Source organism: Thalassophryne amazonica, chromosome 6, assembly GCF_902500255.1.
Source record: "Thalassophryne amazonica chromosome 6, fThaAma1.1, whole genome shotgun sequence".
Taxonomy (NCBI): Eukaryota; Metazoa; Chordata; class Actinopteri; order Batrachoidiformes; family Batrachoididae; genus Thalassophryne; species Thalassophryne amazonica.
Window position 1 is genome coordinate 69,567,867 of NC_047108.1, and position 14,296 is coordinate 69,582,162.

Here is a 14,296-nt window from a genome sequence, read left to right on the forward strand (position 1 = left end):
GCATGTTCACCTCCAAGATCGTCTGAGACCAGCCACTCGGACAGCTGCTGGAACAATCGGTTTGCATAACCAAAGAATTTCTGCACAAACTGTCAGAAACTGTCTCAGGGAAGCTCATCTGCATGCTCGTCGTCCTCATCTGGGTCTCGACCTGACTCCAGTTCGTCGTTGTAACCGATTTGAGTGGGCAAATGCTCACATTCGCTGCCGTTTGGCACGTTGGAGAGGTGTTCTCTTCACGGATGATGCGAAGGAGATGTGTTGCACTGCATGAGGCAAATGGTGGTCACACCAGGTACTGACTGGTTTCCCCCCCCCCCCCAGTAAAACAAAACTGCACCTTTCAGAGTGGCCTTTTATTGTGGGCAGTCTAAGGCACACCTGTGCACTAATCATGGTGTCTAATCAGCATCTTGATATGGCACACCTGTGAGGTGGGATGGATTATCTCAGCAAAGGAGAAGTGCTCACTATCACAGATTTAGACTGGTTTGTGAACAATATTTGAGGGAAATGGTGATATTGTGTATGTGGAAAAAGTTTTAGATCTTTGAGTTAATCTCATGCAAAATGGGAGCAAAACCAAAAGTGTTGCGTTTATATTTTTGTTGAGTATAACTAATGAAAATAACTCAGAACAATCGGAGAGAAAGAGTCTAACCAAATACCAGCATTACTGAAAGCAGCCAAAGATAACGATATGTCTTTGGCATGGTTATGAGTAATTTTTTCTCTAATAGTTAAAATTTTATTAGCAAAGAAAGTCATAAAGTCATTACTAGTTAAAGTTAAAGGAATACTCGGCTCAATAGAGCTCTGACTCTTTGTCAGCCTGGCTACAGTGCTGAAAAGAAACCTGGGGTTGTTCTTATTTTCTTCAATTAGTGATGAGTAGTAAGATGTCCTAGCTTTACGGAGGGCTTTTTTATAGAGCAACAGACTCTTTATCCAGGCTAAGTGAAGATCTTCTAAATTAGTGAGATGCCATTTCCTCTCCAATTTACGGGTTATCTGCTTTAAGCTGCGAGTTTGTGAGTTATACCACGGAGTCAGGCACTTCTGATTTAAAGCTCTCTTTTTCAGAGGAGCTACAGCATCCAAAGTTGTCTTCAATGAGGATGTAAAACTATTGACGAGATACTCTATCTCACTTACAGAGTTTAGGTAGCTACTCTGCACTGTGTTGGTATATGGCATTAGAGAACATAAAGAAGGAAACATATCCTTAAACCTAGTTACAGCGCTTTCTGAAAGACTTCTAGTGTAATGAAACTTATTCCCCACTGCTGGGTAGTCCATCAGAGTAAATGTAAATGTTATTAAGAAATGATCAGACAGAAGGGAGTTTTCAGGGAATACTATTAAGTCTTCAATTTCCATACCATAAGTCAGAACAAGATCTAAGATATGATTAAAGTGGTGGGTGGACTCATTTACATTTTGAGCAATGCCAACTGAGTCTAATAATAGATTAAATGCAGTGTTGAGGCTGTCATTCTCAGCATCTGTGTGGATGTTAAAATCGCCCACTATAATTATCTTATCTGAGCTAAGCACTAAGTCAGACAAAAGGTCTAAAAATTCACAGAGAAACTCACAGTAACGACCAGGTGGACGATAGATAATAACAAATAAAACTGTTTTTTGGGATTTCCAATTTGGATGGACAAGACTAAGAGTCAAGCTTTCAAATGAATTAAAGCTCTGTCTGGGTTTTGGATTTATTAATAAGCTGGAATGGAAGATTGCTGCTAATCCTCCACCTCGGCCCATGCTACGAGCGTTCTGGCAGTTAGTGTGACTCGGGGTTGTTGACTCATTTAAACTAACATATTCATCCTGCTGTAACCAGGTTTCTGTAAGGCAGAATAAATCAGTATGTTGATCAATTATTATATCATTTACTAACAGACTTAGAAGAGAGAGACCTAATGTTTAATAGACCACATTTAACTGTTTTAGTCTGTGGTGCAGTTGAAGGTGCTATATTATTTTTTTCTTTTTGAATTTTTATGCTTAAATAGATTTTTACTGGTTATTGGTGGTCTGGGAGCAGGCACCGTCTCTACGGGGATGGGGTAATGAGGGGATGGCAGGGGGAGAGAAGCTGCAGAGAGGTGTGTAAGACTACAACTCTGCTTCCTGGTCCCAACCCTGGATAGTCACGGTTTGGAGGATTTAAGAAAATTGGCCAGATTTCTAGAAATGAGAGCTGCTCCATCCAAAGTGGGATGGATGCCGTCTCTCCTAACAAGACCAGGTTTTCCCCAGAAGCTTTGCCAATTATCTATGAAGCCCACCTCTTTTTCTTTTTTTTTCAGAATGCAGGCACCAACTCATGAAATTGGCAGTGATTAACTGGTTTGTTAATCAAGGGCTATAACTCTGCCAAAATATGCCAGTCTTATACAGTATTACAGTATGAGTTTTATCAACCTGTAACATGGAGTTGTACCAAGTTACATGAAATTCCTACTAAGAGTGTAAGAGGGGTTAATTTGGAAATACAGGCACGCAAACATGACACTGACAGAGTTTAGCTTTGTTAATCAAAGGCCATAACTCTGGTAAAATAAGCCCAACTGGAATGATATAAAAATATGCATATAACCAACCTATAACAAGGACTTGAGACAGACGGACAGAAATCACCACGACATAAGCCAGTGGGGGATAAATATATATAAAGTTAGCCAAACATGATTGATTTTCTTTTTATATATATTATAAAACATTGTCCAAAATATCATAATTAGAGCACACTTTGTCAATTTGGTAATTTGTTGTCCAACCACCTTCTCTGAGTTATTGATTGCTCATGCTTAAATCTGTCACAATTTAGTTCTTTCCCAGTGTCAGAGGGGTTTTTGTTCATTCTGAAAACCGCAAGCCAACTGTCTTTGGTCGACTTTTTGAGGTGTCACGTTGTTATAGGTCTTTCCTGTTTACAGAGAGTTTATCATAAATGGAGTTTTTTTCCTTTCACAGGAGGGACTTTGTGTGCAATAAGTGTACAAGTGATAATACACTGTTAAACAGAATTCCACCACAGTGGATGAAAACATGAACTTGAATTATATGTATGAATTATTTGTGACTATGCCGTGTTTATTTGAAATTGCATTTTGAACCATAATGATGGTGTTTGTTGGCGATGTTGAGAAACACTGTGATGTTCTGTGATGTAGATCCTGCAGCAGGCCTGGCCCTTCCTCGGTCAGTACCTGGAGAAGTTGATGGTTGATACTATTGCTCCTGCCATCCGAGCCTCTAGCATTCATCTGCAGACATTCAGCTTCACCAAGGTCAACCTCGGCGATAAGGTACACGAACAGCCACCCAGAAAAAAAAACAGTTCATCCTGTAAAAGTGCCATAATGGAAGAAATACAGGCTTTTATTAAGGCTAATAAACTGATTGTTGCTGCACCATGCGTCTGAAGATTAACGAGTTCATTACAGGAAGCAGTCAGCCTCATTTTTGGTAATGGGATTTCTTGTCTTTTTCGATAATAGCAGCCGGTGTGTTCACAGGTGCTGAAGGTCGTTGGCGTGAAGGCTCACACAGAACATGATAAGCGACAAGTTCTACTGGACTTGTACCTGAGGTAATATGTCTCCATTATATGCTGTGACTAATTTCTAAGTGTCTCTTTAGATCCTCCAACATTTCCTTTCAGTGGACTGGCCAGAGTTTACCCATTACAAGTCATTATTTGCTTGACACAAAAAAACGCCACGCTGTCATCACTCTGCTGCAGCTGCGTCTGCTGAATAAACAAGTATTTTCTCATTTGCCTGCGTTCCTCTGCTTGCAGTTACGCTGGAGATGTTGAGATCAATGTAGAAATTAAAAAGTACTTCTGCAAGGCAGGCGTGAAGGGAATACAGGTATAAATAAAAGTAATATTTATTCATATTCCAACATTATCAGTTATAGTTGAGATCATCATGTTACATCTTTCTTTCTAGCTTCATGGAAAACTTCGTGTTATCCTCGAACCTCTCATCGCAGACATGCCACTGGTTGGCGCCATCACGCTGTTCTTCATCCGCAGGCCTGTGAGTGCAGCAACAAATAACTAACTGGCTGCATTTTAGATTTGCACTACAAGTCTATGAGCCAGTCATCAGTTTTGACCTAATCAGTACCACTTAAGGTGACAAAATGACACTTAGAATCAAGCCCCAGTGTACCATGGCCTACTCAAAAATGTAGTACAGCCATCCCAGGGTGGTAGATACAGTCAGGTAGGGGTCAACGAAGAATTACACAGAGGTCAAAATTTAAAAATGCTCTAATCATGTTGAAACCTACACCACATTATTAGTCTGATTATAATGATTCCAAAAAGGTATAGTTTGGACTATCTATGACTGAATGTTCTGGAGTTATGGGGTAAAAACAGCAATAATGGTGACAAAGGTCAGTTTCAGTTTGTACAGGGGTCAAACATTAATGCTGCTCTAACTTCATAAAAATTAGATGAAATAAAAGGATTAATAAATGGAATAGTTTTGACTGCTGAATGTTTGGTCTCCAAAGTAAAGGTCAAACAATGTCGACGTCCATTGGATTCTATGACTTGTGACATATGTTACCCTGTAACATGATAACCAAGCATGACAGATGGTGGAAACTATTCCTTTTTAGAACCCTTTAACTCAAACAATAATTTGCATCATTGTTTACTGAAATTGGACCAACTTTAACTTTTGACCCCTGTACAAACTGAAATTGACCTTTGTTGCCATTTTTGCTGTTTTTACACCATAACTCCACAACATTCAGTCACAGACAGTCCAAACTATACACTGAAAAAAGAGAATGTTTGAACCAACTTAAAAAAGTGTTACAATTTGTAAAAACCTGAATGAATTAAGTTGTTTGAACGTTAAATCAACTCTAACTTACAAACTTAAGTTCAAACAACTTAATTCATTCAGGTTTTTACGAAGTGTAACACTTTTTAAGTTGGTTCAAACATTCTCTTTTTTTAGTGTAGCTTTTTGGAATCGTTATGATCAGACAAATTATGAGGTGTAGTTTTCAATATGATTGGACCATCTTTTAATTTTGACCCCTGTGTAATTCTTCAATTGACCCCTACCTGGCTGCCTGTTGAAAATTCAAATGGCTAATTGTTTTTTTCAAAAGAGTGTCTGTTTTCAACATGATTAGAGCTTTTTTTTTTTTTTTTTTTTTTTTTGGACCTCTGTGTAATTCTTCATTGACCCCTAGCTGGCTACAGCTGCCACCCCAGATGGCTGTATTACATTTTTGTGTAGGCCATGATACACTGGCTGGATTCTAAGTGTCGTTTGGTCACCTTAAGTGGTACTGAAAACCTGCTTGGCTCATTGCCTAACAGTATGTTCTTTTCATTAGCCTAGAGTTCTTTATCTTTTCTGTCTTTTGCTTCACAGAAGCTAGACATCAGTTGGACTGGGCTGACCAACCTGTTGGATATTCCTGGACTGAAGTGAGTTTATAGGATTGAGGTCTTAGGGTGCGGTTGCCCTAATCCGTCTGTTGCATTGTGTTTATTTGTAGTTGTTCTTTAATTAGCAGTGTAGGTTTGTACAACCCCTGGCAATAATTATGGAATCACCGGCCTCGGAGGATGTTCATTCAGTTGTTTAATTTTGTAGAAAAAAAGCAGATCACAGACATGACACAAAACTAAAGTCATTTCAAATGGCAACTTTCTGGCTTTAAGAAACACTATAAGAAATCAGGAAAAAAAAATTGTGGCAGTCAGTAACGGTTACTTTTTTAGACCAAACAGAGGGAAAAAAAATATGGACTCACTCAATTCTGAGGAATAAATTATGGAATCACCCTGTAAATTTTCATCCCCAAAATTAACACCTGCATCAAATCAGATCTGCTCGTTAGTCTGCATCTAAAAAGGAGTGATCACACCTTGGAGAGCTGCTGCACCAAGTGGACTGACATGAATCATGGCTCCAACACGAGAGATGTCAATTGAAACAAAGGAGAGGATTATCAAACTCTTAAAAGAGGGTAATCAATGTTGCAAAAGATGTTGGTTGTTCACAGTCAGCGGTGTCTAAACTCTGGACCAAATACAAACAACATGGGAAGGTTATTAAAGGCAAACATACTGGTAGACCAAGGAAGACATCAAAGCGTCAAGACAGAAAACTTAAAGCAATATGTCTCAAAAATCGAAAATGCACAACAAAACAAATGAGGAACGAATGGGAGGAAACTGGAGTCAACGTCTGTGACCGAACTGTAAGAAACCGCCTAAAGGAAATGGGATTTACATACAGAAAAGCTAAACGAAAGCCATCATTAACACCTAAACAGAAAGAAACAAGGTTACATGGGCTAAGGAAAAGCAATCGTGGACTGTGGATGACTGGATGAAAGTCATATTCAGTGATGAATCTCGAATCTGCATTGGGCAAGGTGATGATGCTGGAATTTTTGTTTGGTGCTGTTCCAGTGAGATTTATAAAGATGACTGCCTGAAGAGAACATGTAAATTTCCGCAGTCATTGATGATATGGGGCTGCATGTCAGGTAAAGGCACTGGGGAGATGGCTGTCATTACATCATCAATAAATGCACAAGTTTACGTTGATATTTTGGACACTTTTCTTATCCCATCAATTGAAAGGATGTTTGGGGATGATGAAATAATTTTTCAAGATGATAATGCATCTTGCCATAGAGCAAAAACTGTGAAAACATTCCTTGCAAAAAGACACATAGGGTCAATGTCATGGCCTGCAAATAGTACGGATCTTAATCCAATTGAAAATCTTTGGTGGAAGTTGAAGAAAATGGTCCATGACAAGGCTCCAACCTGCAATGCTGATCTGGCAACAGCAATCAGAGAAAGTTGGAGCCAGATTGATGAAGAGTACTGTTTGTCACTCATTAAGTCCATGCCTCAGAGACTGCAAGCTGTTATAAAAGCCAGAGGTGGTGCAACAAAATACTAGTGATGTGTTGGAGCGTTCTTTTGTTTTTCATGATTCCATAATTTTTTCCTCAGAATTGAGTGATTCCATATTTTTTTCCCTCTGCTTGGTCTAAAAAAGTAACCGTTACTAACTGCCACAATTTTTTTCCTGATTTCTTATAGTGTTTCTTAAAGCCAGAAAGTTGCCATTTGAAATGACTGTAGTTTTTTGTCATGTCTGTGATCTGCTTTTTTTCTACAAAATTAAACAACTGAATGAACATCCTCCGAGGCCGGTGATTCCATAATTTTTGCCAGGGGTGTATAACAGGGCTGTTGAATACTTTTCGAATTCAGTGTTAGTTATATCATGTAAGAATGATTCAGTGGACTTTACATTGTCACCAACATGTGACACCATCTGTTCCTGGACCTCCATGTCAGTTGAGAACTGCAAGGACAAATGTACCACTTTTCCACAGGCACACAAACAGATTAGTTATACACCTACAATATACATGTGAATGTGCAGTTGTAGAAGAGAGACTGACCAGACGAGACCAGGTGAGTGTTGATTTCTGAAGAGAAGAACCATAGAAAGAATAGGTTTGATGTGTCTGTCTCCTGAAAGATGAACGCCTGTCCTGAGCCAAAGACTCCTTCACTGCAAGGTGTATTTGAACATTATAATACCTGTGTTTTACTTTTGGAGTACATTGTCCTTGGGTGGTGTTGGGATGAATTTGTGTCAAACAGATGGATACTCAGATGAGGAGCATCACTTGCATTGTGAGGAAACAACCACCACATTTTGACCATGTGGTGCATTTCTCTGGGCATGAACCAGCACACAGGTACCTCACTGTTGACCCCATTCAGGACCTAAGGTTAATCCATAGTGTGGGGGATGACACCAGCACATGCTTTTAGACCTGACCTGTCCTGAGAATATGTTAACAATGTATCCTCTCCCACAGGAACCAATAACAACCAAGTGAGGTGTCCAAACAGCATTTTAAATGTTGTAAACAACATATGTGGATTTTGTATTTTCTTACAAGCCCTCAAACTCAGAGGTTTTCATGTACTTACACGGAGCCAATGAAAAGGCTGGTATTCTGGTAATGGAATAACGCAGTTAAATTTTTTGCCAAAAAATGTAAGAATTCCTCATATGAATGAAATTGCTCACATTGATCGGGATATAAAAACATGGTAGCAAATATATATTAAATTTTTTATAAATACTTTGACCAGTAGGTGCTATTTAATGGACAATAACAAAGGAATGAAAACAGAACCTGTGGTACTCTTAATTTTATTTAAAAAAATGTGCATGTACTGCACTTAACTGAAGCTTGGAAAGACTACATATTTTACCATTTGATGCAGGGACATGGTTTGCATCAACAACAACCTGGGATTAATTAAAAAAAAAAACCTTTAACTTAATTGGAATAAGCCAGTGTAGAAAAGGAATTAATAAATCAATTATTGTAAGACATTCTGATTTCCATTGCTGCTGTGAACCCTGGTATCTTCTTTTTGTTTATGCTGACATGATTGACAACTATCTGTATGTGGCATTCACTTGCAGTGCCATGTCGGACACTATGATAATGGATGCAATAGCCTCCCACCTGGTGCTCCCCAACCGTCTCACTGTTCCTCTGGTGTCTGACCTACGCACTGCAGAGCTCCGCTCACCTCTTCCAAGGGTAACTGAAGAAAAAATGTACACTAAAGCAGACATATGAACACAGTAGTTGGTATAAGGATGGAACTTATTTTTAATAAGAAACATTTTGATATATGTTGCGTGTTTTGATGTTTGCACAAACTAGGGTGTTGTGCGCATCCACCTGCTGGAGGCCGAGGATCTCACTGCAAAAGACACAGTTATCAAAGGGTTAATCAACGGGAAGTCGGACCCCTACGCTGTGCTGCGTGTGGGAACCCAGATCTTCACCTCTCATCACGTGGACAGTAACCTGAACCCTCAGTGGCGGGAGATGTACGAGGTAAGAAACTCAGCTGAAACATACCTGATGTGACTTCACTTTGAAATTCAAATTGTGTACTTTCCACCAGTTTGTATGCTGATAGCTTTGTGTTGGTGTCCTTGCTTTTTAGCGAGTGTGCTGTCTGTGATAGCGAACATGTCACTGGCACAGTATCAGTAAGCACTCGAAGCAGATTTAATCGACTGCCACAATAGCAGGAAGTTCCCGCTTCTGAGATAAGCTCAGGGACAAATTTGTCTTTTGCTGTCCTTTGAGGCAAATTTGTGTCATTGAAGTTTGAGTCAAACAGCAAAAAGCTATTGCGTTATTACTTTTGTGATAGCACAGTTGAATGTTTTTGTCATTGTGGTTCTGTTTGCATGCTCTTGCGTTACTGTGTCGTTTGTGGCTGGATCTATATTCGTGGTGCATATTGTGTATTTGCCCATTTATGTGTGTTCATGTCAGGTGATTGTCCATGAAGTACCTGGTCAGGAGTTGGAAGTGGAAGTGTTTGACAAAGACCCAGACCAGGATGACTTCCTGGGGAGGTAGCTTATTCGTTCTCATTCATTTACTCTGTCTCTATGTGCTTCTCATGTCATTTCCATCTCTGCTGCGGCCGTGATCTGCCATGACTGTTGAAATTCGAATGCAGTCTATTTTGAGGCTTAGTTTTCTCACTGGCACCTGCTTCTGTGTGCCTCTTTGTTTTTCAGGGTCAAAGTGGATCTTGATATTGTAAAGGAACACAGAGTCGTGGATGATGTGAGTGAGGAACGTTCTTAACAGGGACAAAATCAAACATTCTTATCCAGCAGATAAAATATAATCACTGTATTGTTTCTCTTGCTGGAGAAAAAATCCTGTGGTAATCCTGTTGAAATGTGATGTGACCTCATGTGCTTCCTGGTGATTTGCTCTGATGTCACCATGCTTGATCTTGCTACCCAATGCCAAAATGAAAAGTGAAAAAAAGGTTCATTTAACAAGGGATCTGTGCTTCCAAACAGTGGTTCAATCTGAAGGACGTTCCATCCGGCAGTATTCACCTTAGACTGGAATGGCTCTCTTTGCTGCCTTCTGCTGCCAAACTTAATGAGGTGAGCCTTCACGCAATAGGTACACATATAAAAACATCAGTGAAGTTTCCCCTACCATTATATAGGCCTGACGGGCTGCCACGGCAAAGCTGGGGTGGACCAGCAACAAGGTAATCTTAGGCTAAACACTGATAAATGTTGTTTGTTCTGTTGAAAAACTGTTAATGTTGTTTTGTTCTAGGTAATCCAGATTAATCAGAACCTGACAAGTAAGATGTCTGATCCTCCCTCCGCTGCCATCCTCGCCATCTACCTTGATCAAGCCTACGAACTGCCTGTAAGATCAGCACTGTAAGGATCTGCCTGATTTGTCTGAGTCTTTTACCCACATTGGTGGATTTAAAATGTTTCAGATGCGAAAAGGCAATAAAGATCCAAGCCCAATGGTACAGGTTTCCATTCAGGACACAACAAAAGAGAGCAAGTACTGAATAAAACTTATTATTTCTGAGTTCAGTCAAGCAAATGGTAAAGATAATGAGTGTATTCTATTATGCAGACTTGCTATGGGACCAACAACCCTGTGTGGGAGGATGCCTTCACTTTCTTCATTCAGGATCCTCACAAACAAGACATTGATATTCAAGTAAGTGTGGAATGGAGTGGCAACTAAAAGCTTTAGTTGATCTGCTGATTTCACATCCAATCAAGGTGCTTTTTCATCAAATTGCAATTCAACTCTGGGAGCATGTGCTGGTGCTGCACAACTGCTTTGGGACCAGGGTGTCAAACTCCCCCCCTCCCAGGTGGACAACTAGTCCATTACCAAATCTCTAAAATAACCATCTATCTTCTGCCGGAAATGTGGGATTCCTCTTGGCTTGCTCCACTTACTGGAGTCCTCAACACTCAGGTCCCTACACGCTGGCTCATGTACAGAGAAATGCGCTACATGGCCAAAATGTCAAAGCTTACGCTCCCTCACAATGCAAGTGATACTCCTCATCTTAGTCTTTCTTAGTAACTGCTCATTAGATTTCCAGTGGTACCCAAGGATCCTCCAGAGATGGAGTACCAAAACTTCAAACCGTCTCCTTAGGCAGTGGTTAGCCTTCAAGTCTCACAGCCATAAATAAGACAGGCTTACCAGGATCCTAAAGTCTCAAACTTTTGCTAACCTGCAAAGATATCACATCGCCAAACAACTCTGTCCAGCGACGTCATGACTCCATAAGTTCTCTCCAAGGCCGAGGACCCAGAGACATGTCTGTCACTACAGAGATAAGTGAAAACCTCTATAAGTTCAACAACACAGATACACTTCTGATGGCTGAGTCCAGGAACTGTTAAAAGCCTGAATCTTAGGCTTGATCCAGGACAATGCCAAGCCCAGGCATGCTGATTTGTCACTCAGCTTCTCAAGTACTACAATCAAGTATCCATGATTCTGCAAAGATCACAGCATTGTCCTCAAAGTGAAAGTCAATAAATCTTTCCTTGCCAACAAAAGCACTCAAGTCACTGATTTCCACAACCCTACCCAACATCCATTTCTCAGAATGTCCCAGAGAGCAACTGAATCAAATGCCAGTAGTGATGCCAGTATTCATGCTTGTGTTCTATGAGTCCTCGCAGGGCTAAAATGTGGTTGATGGTTGACTTCTTAGGTGTGAAGCCAGACTGTCCAGTCGCTGAGCAGCAAGCAGCTGGGACTGAATCCTCTTCAGAATCCTTCCCCTGGCACAGAGAGCAGTGTGATATCCCTACAGTTGTTATAATCTATACAATCACCCTTTCTTTTCCAGATTGGGACAAGACGTTCTTTCTTCTACAGAGATAATACCCATCTCCCATACTGAAACAAAATTGTTTGCATTGCCACAAGAACAGCTCTATACTTGCCTGAAAGAGGTCAGTTCCAGTGCCACAAATCCCTGGAGCTTTCCCCACTCAGCTGTTTCATGGGCTTTGTGATCTCAGCAAGATTTGATAGTTCACAACTGACTGGAGAATCAGCTATAAGAAGTCTGACGCCAGAAATGTCTAACATCCCAGCAGGAGGATCAGCCTTATATAATTCCTCAAACTAGCTCGACCAACATGACAACAGAGGCATCTGTTAGGACTGAACCATCTTCCACCATATGTACAATGAAATGAAGTGTAGGTTTTGAGGAACAAAGTGCTTTTATTCCTTTGTAAGCAGGTTGAGGGTCATTAGATCACAGATTCTTCTAACAAATGCCTCCTTGTTCATTCTCAGGACTGACTGATTTCTCAGCTCCCTGTACATCCTAAGATTTCATCAAGCAGTGCCCTACAACTCCTATGGATGTTATTTAGAGTATTCTCCATTATGAAACACCTCCTCCTATGGACACTGGCGGGTCCAGTACAATTCTCAGCACTTTTCCGGGTCTTGTTGCAGAAGACCTCACACAACCTGTTTGGATTTCCAGTTGTGTTCATGTCTGCAAGTCCTCCAGCTGAATTGCATGCAAAATCCTGGAAAACAGTCTGATCTTGAAGTCTGACCAGCTTTAATCTTGGGCACTGAGCAGGCAGTAGCCTGCAAGACTTCAGTTGAATCCTCAGGGAAGCCACAACAAGTCTGTGGTCAGAATTCACAAACTGGGCATCTCTGTAGACCCACAAGGAACTGCATTATTAGGTTTTTTCCACTGTTAGTTGAGAAATGTTCTTGGTCCCTGGTCTTTTGGTGCATGCTTCTTCACATCCCTCAGTCTTCTTACCCCGTTCATGGCTATTTTTTCCACCATATTTTCCTTTCCTGACTCAAATGGCATCTCTGCTTGTGTTTTTCATTCAGGTTAAGGATGACGATCGTGCTCTGTCCTTGGGCAGCCTGACTATTCCTCTCACTCGTCTTCTAGCAAGCCCTGAACTCACCATGGACCAGTGGTTCCATCTGGACAATTCAACTCCTTCCAGCCGCATCTACATCAAAGTCGTGCTGAGGGTTTGTTTCTGACAAATGGATGTACTTTGATTGTGCACACTAATGTGTAGGGTTTTGTGGAAAGTGGGTAAAGTGTCATTTTCAGCTGGAAGATGTGGATCCTGGGCTGGAATCATTCACGCTGAATTATCTGTGTGGAAGACTTTAAAATCACACCAGCTGCTGAGGCACTGTTGTAATATGTCATTAGCTGTCATGAGGTAGATGTTTCACATCCACAGTTATTGCTGTGGTGCAGAGAACCTTCATTTAAATAGACTGTGGCTGTGCATGTGAACTTTCTGTGCAGTGCTTACAGTCAGAGGCATAAGTATTTGGACAGCAACACAATTTTTATAATTTTGCCTCAAAATGGACTTGAAAGAAATTATCGAAATGTGCTTGCAAGTGTAGACTTTCAGCTTTAATTCAAGGGGTTTAACAAAACATTGCATTAACAGAACCCATAAGTTAGTGGACAAATTAAACATAAGTATTATTGTTCATGTAAATAATCATTTTTACGGACAGTTTTCTTTAGTCTGTCAGGGGATGGATACATGAACATTTCCAAGGTGTTGAATATGTCTCTTAAGTTCCATTAGGCACTTTTATTTTCTGTAATCATAGCCTCAAGAGCAAGTAACTGCTTCAGAGTTGTCATGGGAGTCTTGGTGGCTTCCCTCGCTTTTGACTCCTTCCTACTCCAGACAGGTTTCCCACACAGTACCATACTGTTTGGATTTATTAATGATTTATGGAACTGAATTCCAAGACATACAGACTTGGAATTGTTCATGTATCCATCCTCTGACTTGTCTAAAGAAAACTTGCTGTAAATGTGAAAATTTGTATTAATAATAATCCTTAAATTTAGTTTGTCTAAATACTTATGGAGGCAGCACAGTTGCTTAGTGGTTAGCGCTGTTGCCTCATAGCAAGAAGGTCCTGGGATCACTTCCTGCCTGTGGCCTTTCTGTGTGGCGTATGTATGTTCCCCCCATGTTTGCGTGGGTTCCCTCCAGGTGCTCCGGCTTCCTCTCACTTCCAAAGACATGCAGGTTAGGTGGATTGGAAACTTGTAATTGTCCGTAGATGTGCGTGTGACTGTGTGTGTTTGTCTATATGTGGCTCTGTGACAGACTAGCATCCTGTTCAGGGTGTACGCCGCCTCACGCCTTATGACTGCTAGAATAGGCTCCTGCCCCCTGTGACCCTTAATGGAAGTAAGCAGGTTTAGAAAATGAGTGAATGAAAACGTACGGCCTCTGCAAAATTGAGAACGGCACATCAGTGTGTGTCATTGCATGTTAAACATTACCATTTTTATTTATTTATTTATTTTTGTTTCCTG

At 40.6% G+C, this 14,296-nt stretch overlaps 1 protein-coding gene across 1 annotated transcript in view; it reads left to right on the forward strand.

Moving 5' to 3' along the window:
- Positions 1-14,296, forward strand: part of esyt1a (extended synaptotagmin-like protein 1a) — a 71,380-nt gene that overhangs the window by 16,165 nt on the left and 40,919 nt on the right. Inside the window, exons 3-16 of the mRNA XM_034172422.1 lie at positions 3,189-3,323; positions 3,534-3,607; positions 3,818-3,890; positions 3,972-4,061; positions 5,427-5,482; positions 8,535-8,655; positions 8,782-8,958; positions 9,409-9,491; positions 9,660-9,708; positions 9,954-10,043; positions 10,225-10,320; positions 10,397-10,468; positions 10,543-10,629; positions 12,814-12,963. Of these exons, the coding sequence (XP_034028313.1) occupies positions 3,189-3,323; positions 3,534-3,607; positions 3,818-3,890; positions 3,972-4,061; positions 5,427-5,482; positions 8,535-8,655; positions 8,782-8,958; positions 9,409-9,491; positions 9,660-9,708; positions 9,954-10,043; positions 10,225-10,320; positions 10,397-10,468; positions 10,543-10,629; positions 12,814-12,963 (1,353 nt within the window). The remainder of the gene's footprint in view (positions 1-3,188; positions 3,324-3,533; positions 3,608-3,817; positions 3,891-3,971; positions 4,062-5,426; positions 5,483-8,534; positions 8,656-8,781; positions 8,959-9,408; positions 9,492-9,659; positions 9,709-9,953; positions 10,044-10,224; positions 10,321-10,396; positions 10,469-10,542; positions 10,630-12,813; positions 12,964-14,296) is intronic.